The sequence below is a fragment of the Centropristis striata genome, chromosome 24, assembly GCF_030273125.1.
Source record: "Centropristis striata isolate RG_2023a ecotype Rhode Island chromosome 24, C.striata_1.0, whole genome shotgun sequence".
Classification (NCBI taxonomy): domain Eukaryota; kingdom Metazoa; phylum Chordata; class Actinopteri; order Perciformes; family Serranidae; genus Centropristis; species Centropristis striata.
This window is the reverse complement of record NC_081540.1, coordinates 5,996,392-6,012,399: the sequence shown is the minus strand read 5'-3', so window position 1 is coordinate 6,012,399 and position 16,008 is coordinate 5,996,392. Positions and strand designations below refer to the sequence as shown.

General features: G+C 39.5%; 1 protein-coding gene across 1 annotated transcript in view; it reads right to left on the bottom strand.

Moving 5' to 3' along the window:
• Positions 1–11,504, bottom strand: part of cckbra (cholecystokinin B receptor a) — a 35,041-nt gene extending 23,537 nt beyond the window's left edge. The window contains exon 1 of the mRNA XM_059327918.1: positions 11,117–11,504. Coding sequence (XP_059183901.1) covers positions 11,117–11,261 — 145 coding nt within the window. The 5' untranslated portion in view covers positions 11,262–11,504. The remainder of the gene's footprint in view (positions 1–11,116) is intronic.
• Positions 11,505–16,008: the final 4,504 nt, after the last annotated feature.

Sequence of the window (16,008 nt, the reverse complement as noted above, 5' to 3'; positions counted from 1 at the left end):
AAGAATGAAATAAAATAAGTGTGTTTCACATGGGTTCCTTGCTCCAGCGCTGCCATACAGCTGAGCATCATTGAGAGCAGGACGGCCCTGCCAGAGGGTTTTTGGGATGCTCCCTTCACTCACACCGGCCTGTCACAGCGAGTCTGTGTTAGAATGAGCGGATCTAACAGGACAAGGTCGGGGCCGGCCATGTGCTGCGCTGACTGAGCCTCTGATTAAAGACAGCGACATGGGAGAAGTCTAAAGGTCTGCTGCAGAGCCTGCAGACAGAGCGCCACACATCACCTTGAAGGCACACACACTCCTCATGAGGAAACAGAACTGCATGTTCAGAACCACAACATCGTACTAATACAGTACATTAAAACGACAGTTTTTTAATATCTCCGTCCGGCATTACCCTGGAGGGGTCGTGCATTGGTTGCTTGTATACGTGCATGTGTGTCTGTTGCAGCTAATCTGTCATACTGCTGGAACAGCATAAAACTTTTTGTGCACATTTATGACTGAACGCTTGAAGATGGCTCATGGTTGTGGTGATGCACAATGTTTTAAATACCTGTTTTATTGATTGTTTTGTATTGTCATTCACTGCTCACTCTTGCAGGTGTTGCTGGCGAGTGATCAATAACTGTTTCAGTTACATAGCAAAGGCATTTTTGGCATTCAGCTTGGCTAAAATCAGGCCTGATTGTGGCCTTCTCAGTGCATGTGCATTGAAGAACATCTTGCACTTTGTCAGTTTTCCCATAAGGGGACATTTGCGCTTATTTATTTTACTCAAGCAAGATGTGCCAGTTAACGCCGCCATTAAAGGTATTAAAAGTAGATCACTTTCTCTCCTTGATTGTGGCCAAAATAACCACTGCTAGTGATTTATAGCTGTTGTGGAAGTCATCATCATGTCTGGATTGATATTATCATTCTGGGGTGAATTTGAATGCCTTCCACAGATTTTAAAACAGATTTTGCAGTAATTTAATTGCAATAAAGGGATTATCCTCATCCTCAAGATCCTTATGTTGAACTCCTGCACCCCTATATTGGGGCAAAGCAACCTTGAGATTAATACAATTAGTTATTCATGTTGTTCTTTATCTTTTGTTTAATGCTGCTTTGTATGGCTACATTTGATTATAAACAGTTTGCTCATATGTGCTCTGTTGCTTAGCCACTGCAGTTGAAAATTTGCCAGCTGGCTATCAATGACTGCTTCACTGAAATGTTGATTCATGTACATTGTCCTTATAAATAAAATATTTGCTGTTTTAAATACCTTTGAGGGGTTCTTCCCTCTGTGCTGCACCAAACATTATGAACTATTTTAGTCAGTTTGAAATAAATATAAATATTTTGAATGAAATCTAGGCATCTGTAGCCAATATGAGGTTCTAGCTTTGCATTTATTGAGCAATCTGCAGAGGAACTCGATGGCAGTGATAAAAGTACCTGAGGGATTTGAACCCAGGACACCGCAGTATGCATTTTAATCACCTCTGCAATCTGAGCGACCCAGTCCCTCTCAGCTACAACTATGAATTATTCTTTTGATAAAAAACAAATCCTCTGATGGCTTTGAGAGCGGTTTCATCACCTGGAGATTGACATCACGGTCAAAATAAGCAACATCCACTTTGTTCCAGTCACTTGAAGCGTGGGTGACAAGTTTGACAAGAGTTTTGATTCACACAACAGCATTATGTCAGAAATACATAATCAGCACTTTAGAGACTTCCTACACAAACACTATGAAAGGAATACCCACTGGCTTATAGCAGCTTCTATTGTGTTAGACTGCGAGTGATCCAGCTGAGTAGAAATAGAATTATCTATTCATTGAGCACCAGCGGTACGTTGGCTCCCCCGAGCCTAACGACTGCAGGACAATTCACTTCGGTGCCTTTGACTCCCTGAAGCGTGACAGCTGTGCTCAAATCCAAAAGCACCTATAAATACATCACAGATAAAAAAGATGGCGTCTGAGATGCTCACACGCAGCAGGAGTTGTTGACATGGAACATTTTAGCCATGACCCAGAGCTGAGAGCACCGCGGCTTATGTTGGAGTCGTCTCTGTTTATTTAACCTCCGTTCTCTCTGTTTGTACTGTGCATCCTTATAGCTGCTGCAGTGCAAACTGTAATTATGTTGCCCCGCAAGGATCATTAAAGTCTCATCACTTGTCTTATCTTTAGGAGAGGATTAGCATGACTTCATAGGGACAGAGAGTCATTTGAAAGGCATTTATCGCGGGTGTGGAGTAAGAGGAATATTATAATGGATTGACTGATTGGAGACAGATCTCTTCCTGATAATGAAACAATCATTAATAATGAGCAGCGGTAATCTTGTAGGACAGAAATGCCAGGATTATGAACTGTCCTTTTAATCACAACCCCGCCATGAGGCATTATTCCACAGTGAAATGTTGGAGATGACTGTCAGCTCTGTCCAGATCTGATGTTACTCCTAATTACAAGTGAGCAGAAAGCCCTTTGGAAGGGAACCTGTGAAGCAGGAGACATGAGTCAGGAAATGAGTCCTGAACTTGTGGGAGTCAGCAACTAATTCCCATTTCTCTTTTTTTCAAACTTGTATTCCAGGGTCCTGATTGAGCTTTCCATGAATTATTTCCCCCATTTTAATCACAAACAGTATTAATTTACCATTGATAAATTTGTCTCTAATTCACACAAACACAAATATCCAGTATTTCTATAAACTGCTTGTAAGCTGGAGTTAACATTTTCTCCACACGCATGCCTTACTGTATTATTTTTTTCCTTTTAGCATTAGTGGTGCTACAAAGCAGTGTTTTATTTGTGTTGTGCATGAGCATAATGTCCGACTCACGTTTTTAAATGCCCTCTCCCGGCTACAAATCTCCTACATTTTTCCAGATTTTCAGACAGTTTCTGCCTTTCGTTATAACAACCTGTTGTTTCTACCTGTACAACAATACAACTACACCATATGTTGTCATCTGGCATGCTAGTGACGCATCCTTTTTCTTTTTTTTTTTACTGCTTTCTACATCCATGCTCGCACCTATTCCTTCTCAGTGAGTGGGAGACGGTGAGAAACTATAGCAGTAAACAAGTATTTATGTGAACATATAGAGGAGTAATGGCGTCATGACAACACAATGAATTCCCTGTATGCGTTTTAAATTGTAGCTTCTCTGTTGTCAGTGTGTGTCCCACTCACGCAGCTCTGCATGCTCTCATATGGTGATAACGCCTTCCTGACCCATGCCGTTTTTTGTAGAAGTGTAACAGCCCTTAGTCAGGTAGTTTGTTTCCAAGAAAACACCAGAGGGTAACTTTTAATCATACATGTAACCTGCTATAACGCTGATGTGCACAAATCCATCATCACTGAATGAATTCTCTCTGACAGCTGTAATATTAAAGAAATCAATCTTATATGATCAGATTTTCCAGTATACTGTTCTGTTGAGGGAAAACATCCTTAAATGACATTTTCATTCTTATTAGAGAAAGAGAGACTCTTGAAAAGTCAGATGGAAAACATGTTTTTTCTGAACTAGGGAAAGGGGAAGTGCCCTCAAGCCAAGAGACAAACAAATCTATCACTGGTTGACTTTTCTGCAGCCTCATGAAACATTTTTAGTCTTTTATCGAGGACTCTCAGAGACAGCAGAGAAATGGTAGAAGGGAAGATAAGATAATCCTTAAAAACTCACAGTAAAGTAACTTTTACACTCCCTGATGTGATGATCCTGGCTGGAAGGTGAATAAAACAAATCAACCTTGTAACTTAAGCCAAGAAGAACTTGTATACAGTGGTGGAAAGTAACTAAGTACATTTACTCGAGTACTGTACTTAAGTACAATTTTGATGAAGTTGTACTTTACTTGACTATTTCCATTTATGTAACTTTTTACTTCAACTCCATTACATTTTTAGGCAAATATTGTACTTTTTACTCCACTACATTTAGCTGCCAGATTTAGTTACTTTTCAGGTCGAGATTAAACATGAAATGTATGATTAATTTAAAGTGATTAGACATTTTATTATTAAATATTATAACAACATATTAAGTAATTAAATGACCCCTGGCTTTACAAAATTAAACACTGCCTAAATGAATGCATCTATACAAATAATCTTATCATATATTTAGAATATATAAAACAATCTGAGTGGGTCCATTCTGCATAATGAACACTTTTACTTTTAATACTTTAAGTACATTTTGATGCTGATACTTTTGTACTTTTACTTTATGAAGTTTTGAATGCAGGGCTTTAACTTGTAGTGGAGTAATTTCACAGTGTGGTATTAGTACTTTTACTGCAGTAAGGGATCTGATTACTTCTTCCACCACTGCTTGTATGTGCTGTAATTTACCTTCTATGGTGTTCAACACTTCCCAGCACATGAAAAAAAAATACTGAAATCAACTGTGTTTTGTAATATAGGCTTTTTTTTCTGGCCTGGAGGTTATTACATATAAACATCTGTTTCCTTATAACCATTAATGGCTGTGTTTTGGAGTCATTTCATTCGAACTAGTAAACACTCCAAATTTGAATACAAACATGCTCGGTATGAATGTTTCCTCAGAGTGGAAGTTTGCTTTCGAAAGCCAGATTAGTGTCCACACTGCCAATAAATCACTATCTTGCATCACAGAGCACTTAATGGTTCTGGCTTTAATCGCAGTCATTCTTTCACTGGTTGTCACGGCTAATCAGATGCTGCCTCTTTCTAGATTGTAATAGTAAGTGCAGAGGGCGGACAACATGTCCTGTACCCTAAAAGATCCAATCAGAAGATGGGGAGAGCTTTTGACCCTTTAAATCACAGAGCACAAGCTCTGCATACCAACACTGATTAGTCAGGTGTGTGGATCTGTGGGCTTTATTGCAAAATTCCAGTTTGTTTTTAATATATTTTGAGATAAATGACTCTGACTCCAGCGTATTTGACCTGTAGGCCTTGTTTGTAGCTCCACACATGCATCACTGGGTCTTTAAAAAAGTGGCGGCAAACAAATCCTATGACCGCAATTTAGTATAGTGCTCCATCTCTGGGTCGCGTTTTATCACCGTAATGATGCGAGTTACTGTTACAGTCAGCACAATTAAACTCAATTAGGCCTTCCACCATGCCGTCCCACGAGAGGACAATATTGATCCCTAATTACCTTGAAATTTTTGAATGTTGGAGAAAGCTTGTTTGCAGCGTATGAACAACCTCAGCACATATTCAATTACCCATGAGGCCTCGCCAGACATACACAGTTAATTCATCCAATCGCTGCCTCATTAACATGTAAAATACTAAGATGAATATGTTAACTTGAAAGCGTTTAAAGAAAGGAGACTTGAGGATGACAGATAGCACATGTACAAAAGGTGTGAACTCATGTCTATTTAAAGTAAAGCATTTAGCAGAATTACTGCACTGCAGCCTCTCCTGAGGGTGACACACTCACTGAATCTCTGTCCACTGAGCTGGGTCCGCAAGCACAATGACAGTCACACGCCTGCCAATGTTAGCCTGTAAATCATGGAGTCCATGTTCCCAATGAGTGTGCATACTAATTACTATGTTGATGCCTCAGTGTCCACCAGTAACGGCTGCACAACACGTTTATTTTGCATCAAGAATCTCTGAGCAGTTTGTCTGAGGCCTTGCTGAAGTACAAAATTGAAGTTCTTTTAATTTACTTGAGTATTTTTTTATTTAATGTAACTTTATTTAAAGGCAAATATTGTATTTTTTACTCCCCTATTTGTCTGACATCTTTAGTTTCAGCACAAGATGTGACTAAAAAAACATGTTTAATTTAAAATAATTGTGCATTCTTCTAAATTAGTTAATGAAGCAGTTAAATTTAGCCCTACCTGACAACATATAAATGCTGCTTACAAAGATGAATTAATAATACTCCAATATAAAACACTTTGAGTGGGGTTATTTTGCATAAGGAGTACCTTTACTTTTGATACTTTAAGAACATTTTGATGCTGATCCTTGTCTTCTATTACTTTACTAACAAAACAGAAGCATTAGTAGGTTTTGAATGACTGACTTCTACTTGTAGTGAAGTACCGTGTGGTATAATTATTTTTTCCAACCATTAGTAAAAGGTCTGGCTGTACTGTAGCTCCTCAATGGCAAATAGACATGTATGTTATCATAATAGATAATATCATGAATGGAGCAGTATGTTTTTAATTACTGTAGATGTCACTGAGATACCCCATTAAAGGAAATGAAATTAACTATTCTGACCCTAACCTGTTGCAATTAATTAAATAGGAGTTTCCTCATCTCCTATATGGACTTATTGCATCTTGTAGCTATTAGTGGAGATGCATCTTGAGGGATTTCCTTATCGAATTAAACATTCGGCCTAGGTGTTTGCTACCTGATTCCCATAAATCACTGTGTAAACAAAGCTGTCTGTGGGGCAATGGTGTTTCCAAAGGCCACAGCGTGCAGTGCAATTACCAATTGGACTTTTTATGGAGACCTCAGACTCCACAGAGAAAAAAGGAGATATTAAAACCTCATATATGTTGGGATCATTAAACCTGCTCATCATGTGTGGCTGCACACGGGTGGACAGCCTGTTAAAGTAGGGTTGTATTGTCACTTTGTTAATCCCTCGTCATGTGACTACGGATTAACCAACAGTGAAATTAGTCCTCCATCATATGCATGCAGAGTCTGACTGATAGCAGATAAAACTCCAGCTCCGTCTCCCTCCAGTCCTCCACTATCACAAGTTAATAAAGCCGAGACAGCGCAGACAGACGACATTACAGCTCAACACAACTCCTGCACGGCCGAGGGGAGCTTTATATGTGCTGTCTATCCACACACCCTCATAATCTGTGATAAATGTGCTGTTTTCATGCCGTGAACTGATTAGACGAATGCATATCAAAGCTATAATCAGGTATTGAATTTTCTTATCAAATGTATACTAACACAGCAGGATGTGTATTGTGCACAAGAGGCAGCAGCTCATAATCAGGAAGGAGGGAGTATTTTGTACACTCAGTGCCTGCGTGCTGTTTGTTCTGTCTCACCAGGTCGCTTCAAATTTTTCCAATCTGATTACAGTGATCATGTTATGACAGTCTACATCAGCGCGTACGTACCCAAAGGGAACGAGACGCTAATTTCCTCTACGAGACACCTCGTCGTAGAAATTGGTTAGATATTAGAAGCTCCTGAGCCCCTTCCCCCCTCCAATATTAGCACAGTTTCTCTGCAGTAACAAGTCTTCCAGTGTTTTTTATTTCTCACCCAGAGCCCAGGGCGACTGTTTGGTTTCTCTCTGAAAAAAATGAAACGGTGTTCATTTAATGCTTATGAGATCCACTTCATGATAACTTATCTCACATGCGCTCAAGAGGACAGGGTGAGCTCAGCAAAGTGCCACTTTGAATCACAGGGGAACGCAGAGTGCCCGGGCCGAGCCAAGGTGCAGCTACAGATGTTGTTCCACATCAGCATGGCCCTGTCTGAACTGCTCTCCAGAGCCCTGAATGGTTACTATAATGTGATGCATGTCAGAGGTTGTTTCCTTGTGGCGCTGCACGAGTTTTACAGCTGCTTTTTCAGTTGTAGCAGCAAACACTACAGACAGACCACCAAGAACATCTTAAATCACCTTTTATTTTTGCTTCTCAGTGCTTGGAAGGTTTCTTTTAAAACCTATTCCACTAGTGATTACTGAATACATGCCCGATATGTCATTTGTAACATTAGATTACTCAGATTGAGTAATGTTTTCAAAATACTTTGTTAGATTACTTTGGAATACATCAAAATCGTCTCATTTGTCTGGGGTTTATATTTCAATGCCAAAAACACATTACTGTGGCTGTTAGTCTCCTCCATTACTGTCCTATGTCATATTAAATCCCTTCATGTCATCTATTTTTAAAAACAGTAACTGTGTTAAGAATGGCAACAATTTAAACTCTAACTGTAATGAAATACAGTTACTAATTTTGTGCTTTAAATATGTCATATATTCCCCGACCCTCTTGCTTCTACATTTGTGCTTTTGTTTACATTGGCAAATTGGTGCCATTTAAGCCTCCTGTTATGTTCATTTCTCAGGAACAGCAATAATGTTCATGGGTCAATTTGACCCGGGCATGTTTAATTATCCAAAAGTGTCAGAAACCAAAAATCACAATAAATATTGTTTATATTTCATGATTGACTCCATTACTAACCATCTCAATCAATATTTAGAGCAATAGTTCTTTACCTCTTATAGATCAGGTTCAATGAGGATAATTCGCACGTTTTTCATAAAAGATGCACGTTAAAAAATGTTTTATTTACATTGGAAAGACCTACATATAATTATAATTATATCATATAGTTTTACATGACATTGAGTTTTTGAAAATGTTATTTTACATTTCTACATTTTTTCTTTTATCTAGTGAGTTGATAAATTAACACGAGTCACGTCTACTGTTCAGGGTCAGATTCACCATTGAACAGTATTTATGTAATATAAGAATACAAATATGTGAAATGAACCATTTTAATTTTATTTGATGATTACACTTATTGAGCAAAGCAGAAGAAGTTTTTAAACTTTGAAATGGGTCAATTTGATCCACAGCGACATAACAGGAGGGTTAAAGTTTGCAGAATTAACTATTACCACGTCCTGTTTTCAATGCAACCATGGGTGTGCAGACAACTACCACTGGGTTATTTTGATACTGAGGAAAAATAAGAAACATGATGATTCTTGTGATGATCATCATATGAACTCGCTACAGAAGATACGTTAACCTGCATGCACCTATTCCTGTAACTTCACACAGTATCTCCCCTTCAACTCTCCCACACCTCCCTGAAAAGACACCTAACAATGTAAAAGCATATAGAATCTATAGAATATAAAGAAGAAAGGAGACACAGTAGGGTAATGGAGCCGCCTACAGTAGACAGTAATTGTTGTGAAATCTGATCAGTCTCAGGTCCGTCACAGATAAGAGTTGTGTCTCTTTGAAGCCTTTTAAATTTGAGAGTTACCGGAATAACTAATCCTCTGTCTGTGTCTTTAATCTTTGGAGCAGAATTCAAACTAGCCAAGAAGAGAAAGCATCTGTCTCAGTAGTCCTCCGTCCCTGGGTGGATTTTAAGTAGTCTGGCTTGATTATGATGCATTCGAATTAGAGTTATTTTTAAACTAAAATGCCAAAAGATAACTGGTTCCAGCTTCTCCTGTAACAACCTTTGGGCTTTGGAGCGTTGGCTGGAAAAACAAGCAATTTGAAGATGTCACCTCGGGCTGTGGGAAACTCTGATGGACATCTTTTCACAATTTTCTGACATTTTATAGAACAAATGAGAAACAAAGAAACCAACTTTTAAAGTGAAATCTCTGAGCTTCATTTTTCACTTCAGCTATCTTTGCTTTTTATGCTCGGTGGTTCAACATGAGGAAATATGTCATACTGATACTATAATAACACTCATTAGAGTAATTTCAGTCAACTTGCTTGTGCTTCTATGAAAACGCATAACTTTCTATTTATAGTAAACTCTCAAATAGTGTCAATTTTATAGGGAAAGTTGAGAATTATGCCCTTTTTCTGAGACAAAATAAACATTAAAGGCATGCATCAGAAGCTCGGACACAATCGCAAAGTTAATTTTCTCAACAGACTTTTTTAATTAAAACACTTTTTTTATGCTGGTCCAACATATACATAAATATCTATATTTACTCCATATTCAATTTGATCAACCTGTTGTTGTTATTCTTGCCCAGCTATTTTCGCGAAGTGAAGGATAAAAATCTACAATTCAATCAGTCGTACAGTAGTACTATGAATCTACAAGTGGAAAGCGGAGGTGTGGCTTTAATTTCCTGTACCAGCACTGAAGTATCACATCTGAGAGCAGCAATACAGCTGCATAATCAGGCTCTATGGCTCTCCCTTGGCCTAAATGGAGACAGCGGAGAACGAATAGGTCCATATGGATTAAGGTAAATAAAAGAAGAGTGTTTGTGTGTGTCACAGAGGGAATGAGATGGAGGCAGCAATCTGTCAGCAGGACATTTCTCTTGGTCAAACACTGAACACACCCCACAGCGTCTGATTGCTCTCCGGGTAGATGAGCCCACACTGCTGCTGATGTTCAGTCTGCCTCCTGTTTAAGGTCAATAAAAGTAATGCAGCAAAGAAGGAGGAATGGCTGTGAATTATTTAGTGGGGGAAGATTTGAAATTTTCTCAATACTGCAGAAGCAGCAGGGGGAGGTTTTTTTTTAAAAAGGGAACTCTCGCCCACGTTCAGACCTCATTACCTAATCATCACTTATTTTCCACTGGTGTCCCGGAGACGCAGCTCCGAGGCCTTATCTGCTCTGGTGTGGGGGTTTAATCTCCTCAACGGAAAGTCAGCGTTTCGTGAATTATACCCAAGAAAAATCAACACTCAGAATTAAAACAGTTCTCACACTGCACTGCTGCGCCTTCTGATTGTGACATTGTTGATGCAGAGAGCAAGCGGCAGTAAATTGGACTGCCTGGTGATTGATTGCATACATGAGAATGAGGAACTTGATTTAAACAAAACTCCTGATTGCAAATCATTTTCTGGTAAAACAGTGATCAGGGAGAGCGGAGGCTGGAGACTTCTGTGATGGTTAGAAGGTAGAAAAGAGCTTTTTGTTTGTGTTGCAGATTCAATATCTGTGAAGAAATTGCATTAGGTTCTACTGATTACATTTTTAAGCAGGTAATCAGTCATAGGTGGCAGTCTGTAATTGGAAGCCAACAACATTATCCATCAGAAACATGCATCTTTATTACCAAGAGGTTGTCTTTTATTTAGTTGGAAATAATCAGTCAGGTATGAACTTGTTTTAATGAAAACAAGAATGAAAGGATGCAGGCATTCCCAATCATGATCATCCAAAAACAATAAGGTGTAACGCCTTGTTTGTTTGGGTCTGTTTGATACCAGATGTTGTCTTTTGCCTCATGCAACCATCTGAAGCATAAATACAGTTTCAACACCTCAGACTGGGTGATTCATGAGAGGCAGCGTGGTGTGCAGAACAAGACAAGAAGAAGATAAATGTACCTTTGACTCCTCTGGCCGGTCTCGGGAGGACGGAGCCGTTCTTGCAGCTGATATTATAGTCGCTAACTTCCATGCTGAGGTTCCCCTGCTCCGCACAGCCCGCGGACACCTCCGCCACGCTCAGATTGACCGCCTGCAGAGCCATCCTGTCCGGCCACAGGGACGAGTATCACAGTGTTAGTACACCTGTTTCAAACTGGAGCCGCGCTGGAATCAACTTGCCACCGTCGCGTTTTTCTTCATAACAGCCGGTGAGGGGGCGTTGTGAAAACTTGGAGAAACCCCCCAAACGGGACTTTTCTGATTTTTAAAAAATTGAACACCGTGGAAATAACGGGATAAAAACCGGAGCGTGAGAGGTTAATTAACGTGCGGTCGTGAGGGAAGCCCCCGTGAAGAGCAGCGCAGCTCCCAGCACCGGAATGTGGAGGAATGAAGCTGCGCTGCTAAGGCAACTGAGGAGCTCTCTTTCTCTCCTATCTCTCTTTCACACACACTCCCTCCCTCTCTTTCTCCCTCTCTCCATTCAGCTCACGACTGTCACTGTACGCTTCAGTCAAAGCCGTGGGCCTGCAAGAGAGCAAGGCGGGGTGACCCGGTGACTTCAGGATCTTCTGCACAAAATTACTTTAAACTGCAATTTTTCACACATGGAGGTAAAAAAACAACAACAGTATCTATGTTGGAAGCAATGGTGGAACAAGTGTTGCTATGAGTGACAAACCTACATCTTTTATATTTTTAGCATTTATTCCCAAGTAGTGTAGGCATACGTCACAATATATACATCCAACTTCTCCTATAAATCCAACAACAAACCATCTCTAGAGCCCGACAGATAAATCAGTTGACAGATATTGTCAATATCGGCCTATCAAAGGGATAATGGTGATATTTGATTATTTTTGCACAATATATATTGCCGAAATTGTTGCTTGGTGTGATTTAGAAATGGTGTTACTATTATGTATTCTATTTTCATTTTTAATTAGTCAGCACTTGACTTAAACTGAACAGCAATGTTGTTTATTTAGCTGTTCACTCTTAGTTATCTTTATAACTATCGTTATATAGAATTAGCCGACCATGGAATATATCTTGCATATTGATGTTAAATGTTATTTAATAAAGTTTTATGCTTGAGAAAGTAGCTCTCTGGGTTCATTTGCAGAGTGGTATTAAAACATCGCTGCACAATCCACACAAAAAAAGGTTTATTTTCATTCCAGCTCAAAAACTTTCTATATCAGCCAGCATATCAGTTATTGATGAATTTTCCCTTCTAAACTCAGTAGCGGCATCGGTCTCAAAAATATAATATCAGGCAGAATCTAATCATCACCAGATCAACACTTTTGACTCATCGCTAAGCCCCTTTTCTTAAATCGACGACCGTCCAATCCTGCAACCATAACCAGGCACAGGAGGCATTTTAGCATTTAGATGGGAGCTTAATGGCCTGACGCTGCTAAAAAAGCTGATAAACGACGTGCATATTGAACCTGCAGGTCTGATGGAAGCCTAAAGGAGGCGTGAAAGCAGCAGGGAGCGGTACTGACGGTACTAAGGGGGAGCCAGTGCCCGTGTAATCACAAGCCTGAACTCATCACATGTTGCACATGGCTAATCGTTTCTGATACTACAGCAGTTTATAACTAAACGTTTAAAATAAGTTTAAAATATTGAAATCATTGACATGCTGGGTGTAAAAGCTTCACAGGCTGAGCTAAAACAACCAAGGGGGATTGGGCGTCTTATGCAGTGGACACATATATCTGTAGATCTGTCGAAGAAAAGGAAAGCAGAGAAAATATTCTAAACATAGCGGCAATATCAGTTTAAGTATACTTAGAAAATATTTACTGCTTTTGCCTTGCCACCCTTGTTTTTTTATTTTTTTGTTCATTTTTATGACTGGTACAACTAAAGGTACATTTGTTTGGACAAATATAATGATAACAACAAAAATGATAACAACAAAAATGATAGGAGTTTAATTTAAGAGCTGATATCTATACATTTTCCATGGTTTTCTTGATAATAACCAAAATCATTATCAGGAAAACCATGGAAAATGACTAGATATCAGCTCTTCAGTTAAACTCTTATCAGCTATTTTATATTTGTCCAAAGAAAATGTACCTTTAGTTGTACCAGGCATTAACATGAAAAATAAATAGAGAAAACAAGGGTCAAAACATGGTCTAAAATTTTTTTTCCCATGACTGTATATGCACAGAACAGATTGGAAACTCTAAAAGAAAGGAAAACAGTGAAAATATTCTAGATTAAGTGTTTAAGTGCACCTTATACTTAACCATGTTTAGGTGAACAAGGGGGAACTGAAACAGTTATTTATGCTAAAATGGTTGTTTTGTCAATGGAGTCTTTTAGTTAACAAGGGCATAGATTACGGCTTCAGTTAAACAGGGCTGACTGACAACAAGGTAAAGCAGAGAACATTTACTAACGTACACTTAAACTGTTATCTATTTATTTATTTTGGATTATGTAAATTCATTCTGCTGCTGGCAGCACTGTACCTGACACATACACACCTTAACACATCCAAACTATTCCTAACTAACTAGGAACAGTGCTTGAATAAACATGTCCCTTCCTCCACTGCACCCAGGCTGTTTAATTTTTGAGATAACCATCAGTGTCCAATCCTTAAAGGCCCTAAAAACCGCCTGCAGAGGTTTTCTTGCTCCTCTTTTCATAGATTTATTGATTGTGCTGCTGAGGTTTAAATTAAGAGTAAGTGAGTGGAAATACATTTGTCAAAGGTGGGTGTTTGGGCTTAGATGGATAGGGATGTAGATGCAAATTCAAACCACTTAAGACTCCAAAGAGCCAGACGAAAATAAAAAAACATCAACCAAAAAAACATCTGTATTTTGGTGACACATATTACCATTGATGGATGGTTCAGAGTGTGAAGATGAAAGACAAAAAACAGCATTTTAGCACAAGAGAGAGAAGCTGAGCCTGAGCCAGAGACACTTGGAATGCTAATGTGTGATTGTTATACCCAAAAATCTAAAAGCCAAGCTCTCAATATGGAAACGAGGAGCTCCCAAAGCAAAAATCTCAGCCGAGGACGTATAAAAGACAAGTTAGACCAGTTCTCCAGGTTGGTTAATTACAGCTGTGTTGTCAGAACTCCTCTTCCAATAAATTGTTTTAATTTCACGTACCATTTCGGTGGATCAATAGCGGAACAATCTCTTTCTCTCAGAATGGATGCTGTTGATTTCTCTGCTCTAGTGAACAACTCTCGGGTCTTGCAGGATGTCTGCTGAGGGTGCTCATCAGCCGGACAAAGAGCTGCAATTGTGCACAGTTTAGAGGAGAGTAGCAGACAGCTTTTTCGTAAATGGTCTAGTGATTTAAAGGTCACTTCGGTGCCATGGCTGCAAATTGTTTTTTGGCACATTATTAGATTTCCCAAAATCCTGTTTTTGATGAGAGTTTTGCACTGTGTTTGTGAATGCAGCTGTCTTGTTATACTTTAGCTGTTCAAGTGATTTGTTTTAACCTGGAGTATGTGTTGGATATTCACTGTAGCCTGTGGAACAACAGTAAAACTTTCCGTTTGGCCATTTGGCCGACTTGCAGGAGTAAGGTGAGAGGTTCTGGGACCCCTGATGTGCAGCGTGATGGCTTTGTTTATGGGAAACGATCTCCGCAGGGCTGAGTTCCTATGTTACCGCTTGAGAAATGATTCGGATGCTTTGAAAAATGTCTAGAGGCTGCGGGGGAGGAGGGGGAGTTGGTTTGCACTGTGGGGGAGGAGGGCTTCTCTATTTGTGTTGGTGAAATTGTTTGATGGTTTCTGTCAGTCCTGCTGATGGTTTAACAAGTGCTGCTGCCGCTGTTGTTGCTGCTTTTATGCTGCGCTTGTGTGGGAGGTGTGTGTGTGTGTGTGTGTGTGTGCATGTATGTGTGATGCTCCAGCTTGGCCAACATGTGGTGTTTCTTCCACATTTTTTAAGATAAAAGCTTATTAAAGGGCTGCCAAAAGTCGCTCCTTCTGCTTGCTCTCAAACCTCGGATGTTGTTTGGCAAATTTGGCAGCAGCTCCACATTGATTTTCACTGTGTCTTCACACAGGTCATGACCGGACTGTCTGATGAGATGAGGAACTTTTCACCCCCCAATACTCCAGAGTGTCAGAACATCCTGCTGCAGCAAAGGCATTCTGCAGGTATTTCACTTTTACTGCTTTACTAAAACTGAAATTCCTAATGTGAAAGTCTACTTAAGCAAAGGCAGCTCAGGTGAAACACTAACAATTTGCTGAAAAACAGCCTCAGGAACACTCAAGTCAATACTCAGACAAGAATCTTTCCTAAAGCTAGAAACATGAGAACCGAAACTTGACTTGAAGGTTTTGCTTACTGCATTTACAAAGGGTAAAACACAGCAATAACATGCATGGACTTTTAATATGAGCTGAATTGTACTTAGGAGGCACAATATGTGTCAAATGATGGTTCACTCACTATTTACAGTCCCAAAAGAACATAAAACCACCATATCCACCCATTACTGGGTTGGATTAACTCATATCTAGATATTAAAGGTACCTTTTAAGATTCAATAGTGGGCACACTATAGAGGTTCCACAGGGATCAATCCTAGGACCCTTACTCTTCCTGTCTTCCTGACTGTCCTGTCTCAGTGAAACTCCTTTGTTTTATTCCCCGCCTCGCTGTCACTCAGTTATTACACCCACTAGAGGGCAGTGGAGGACGGTCTCAAACGTAAATATGGGTCGTATTTTGCTGCCTATACCATCAACCTACGGGGCTTTTTAAAAATATATTCTGTTTTTAAATTATTAGTAAGAGAACGTTCCAGTATACTTAAAGGGTTTCAGGTTCCCC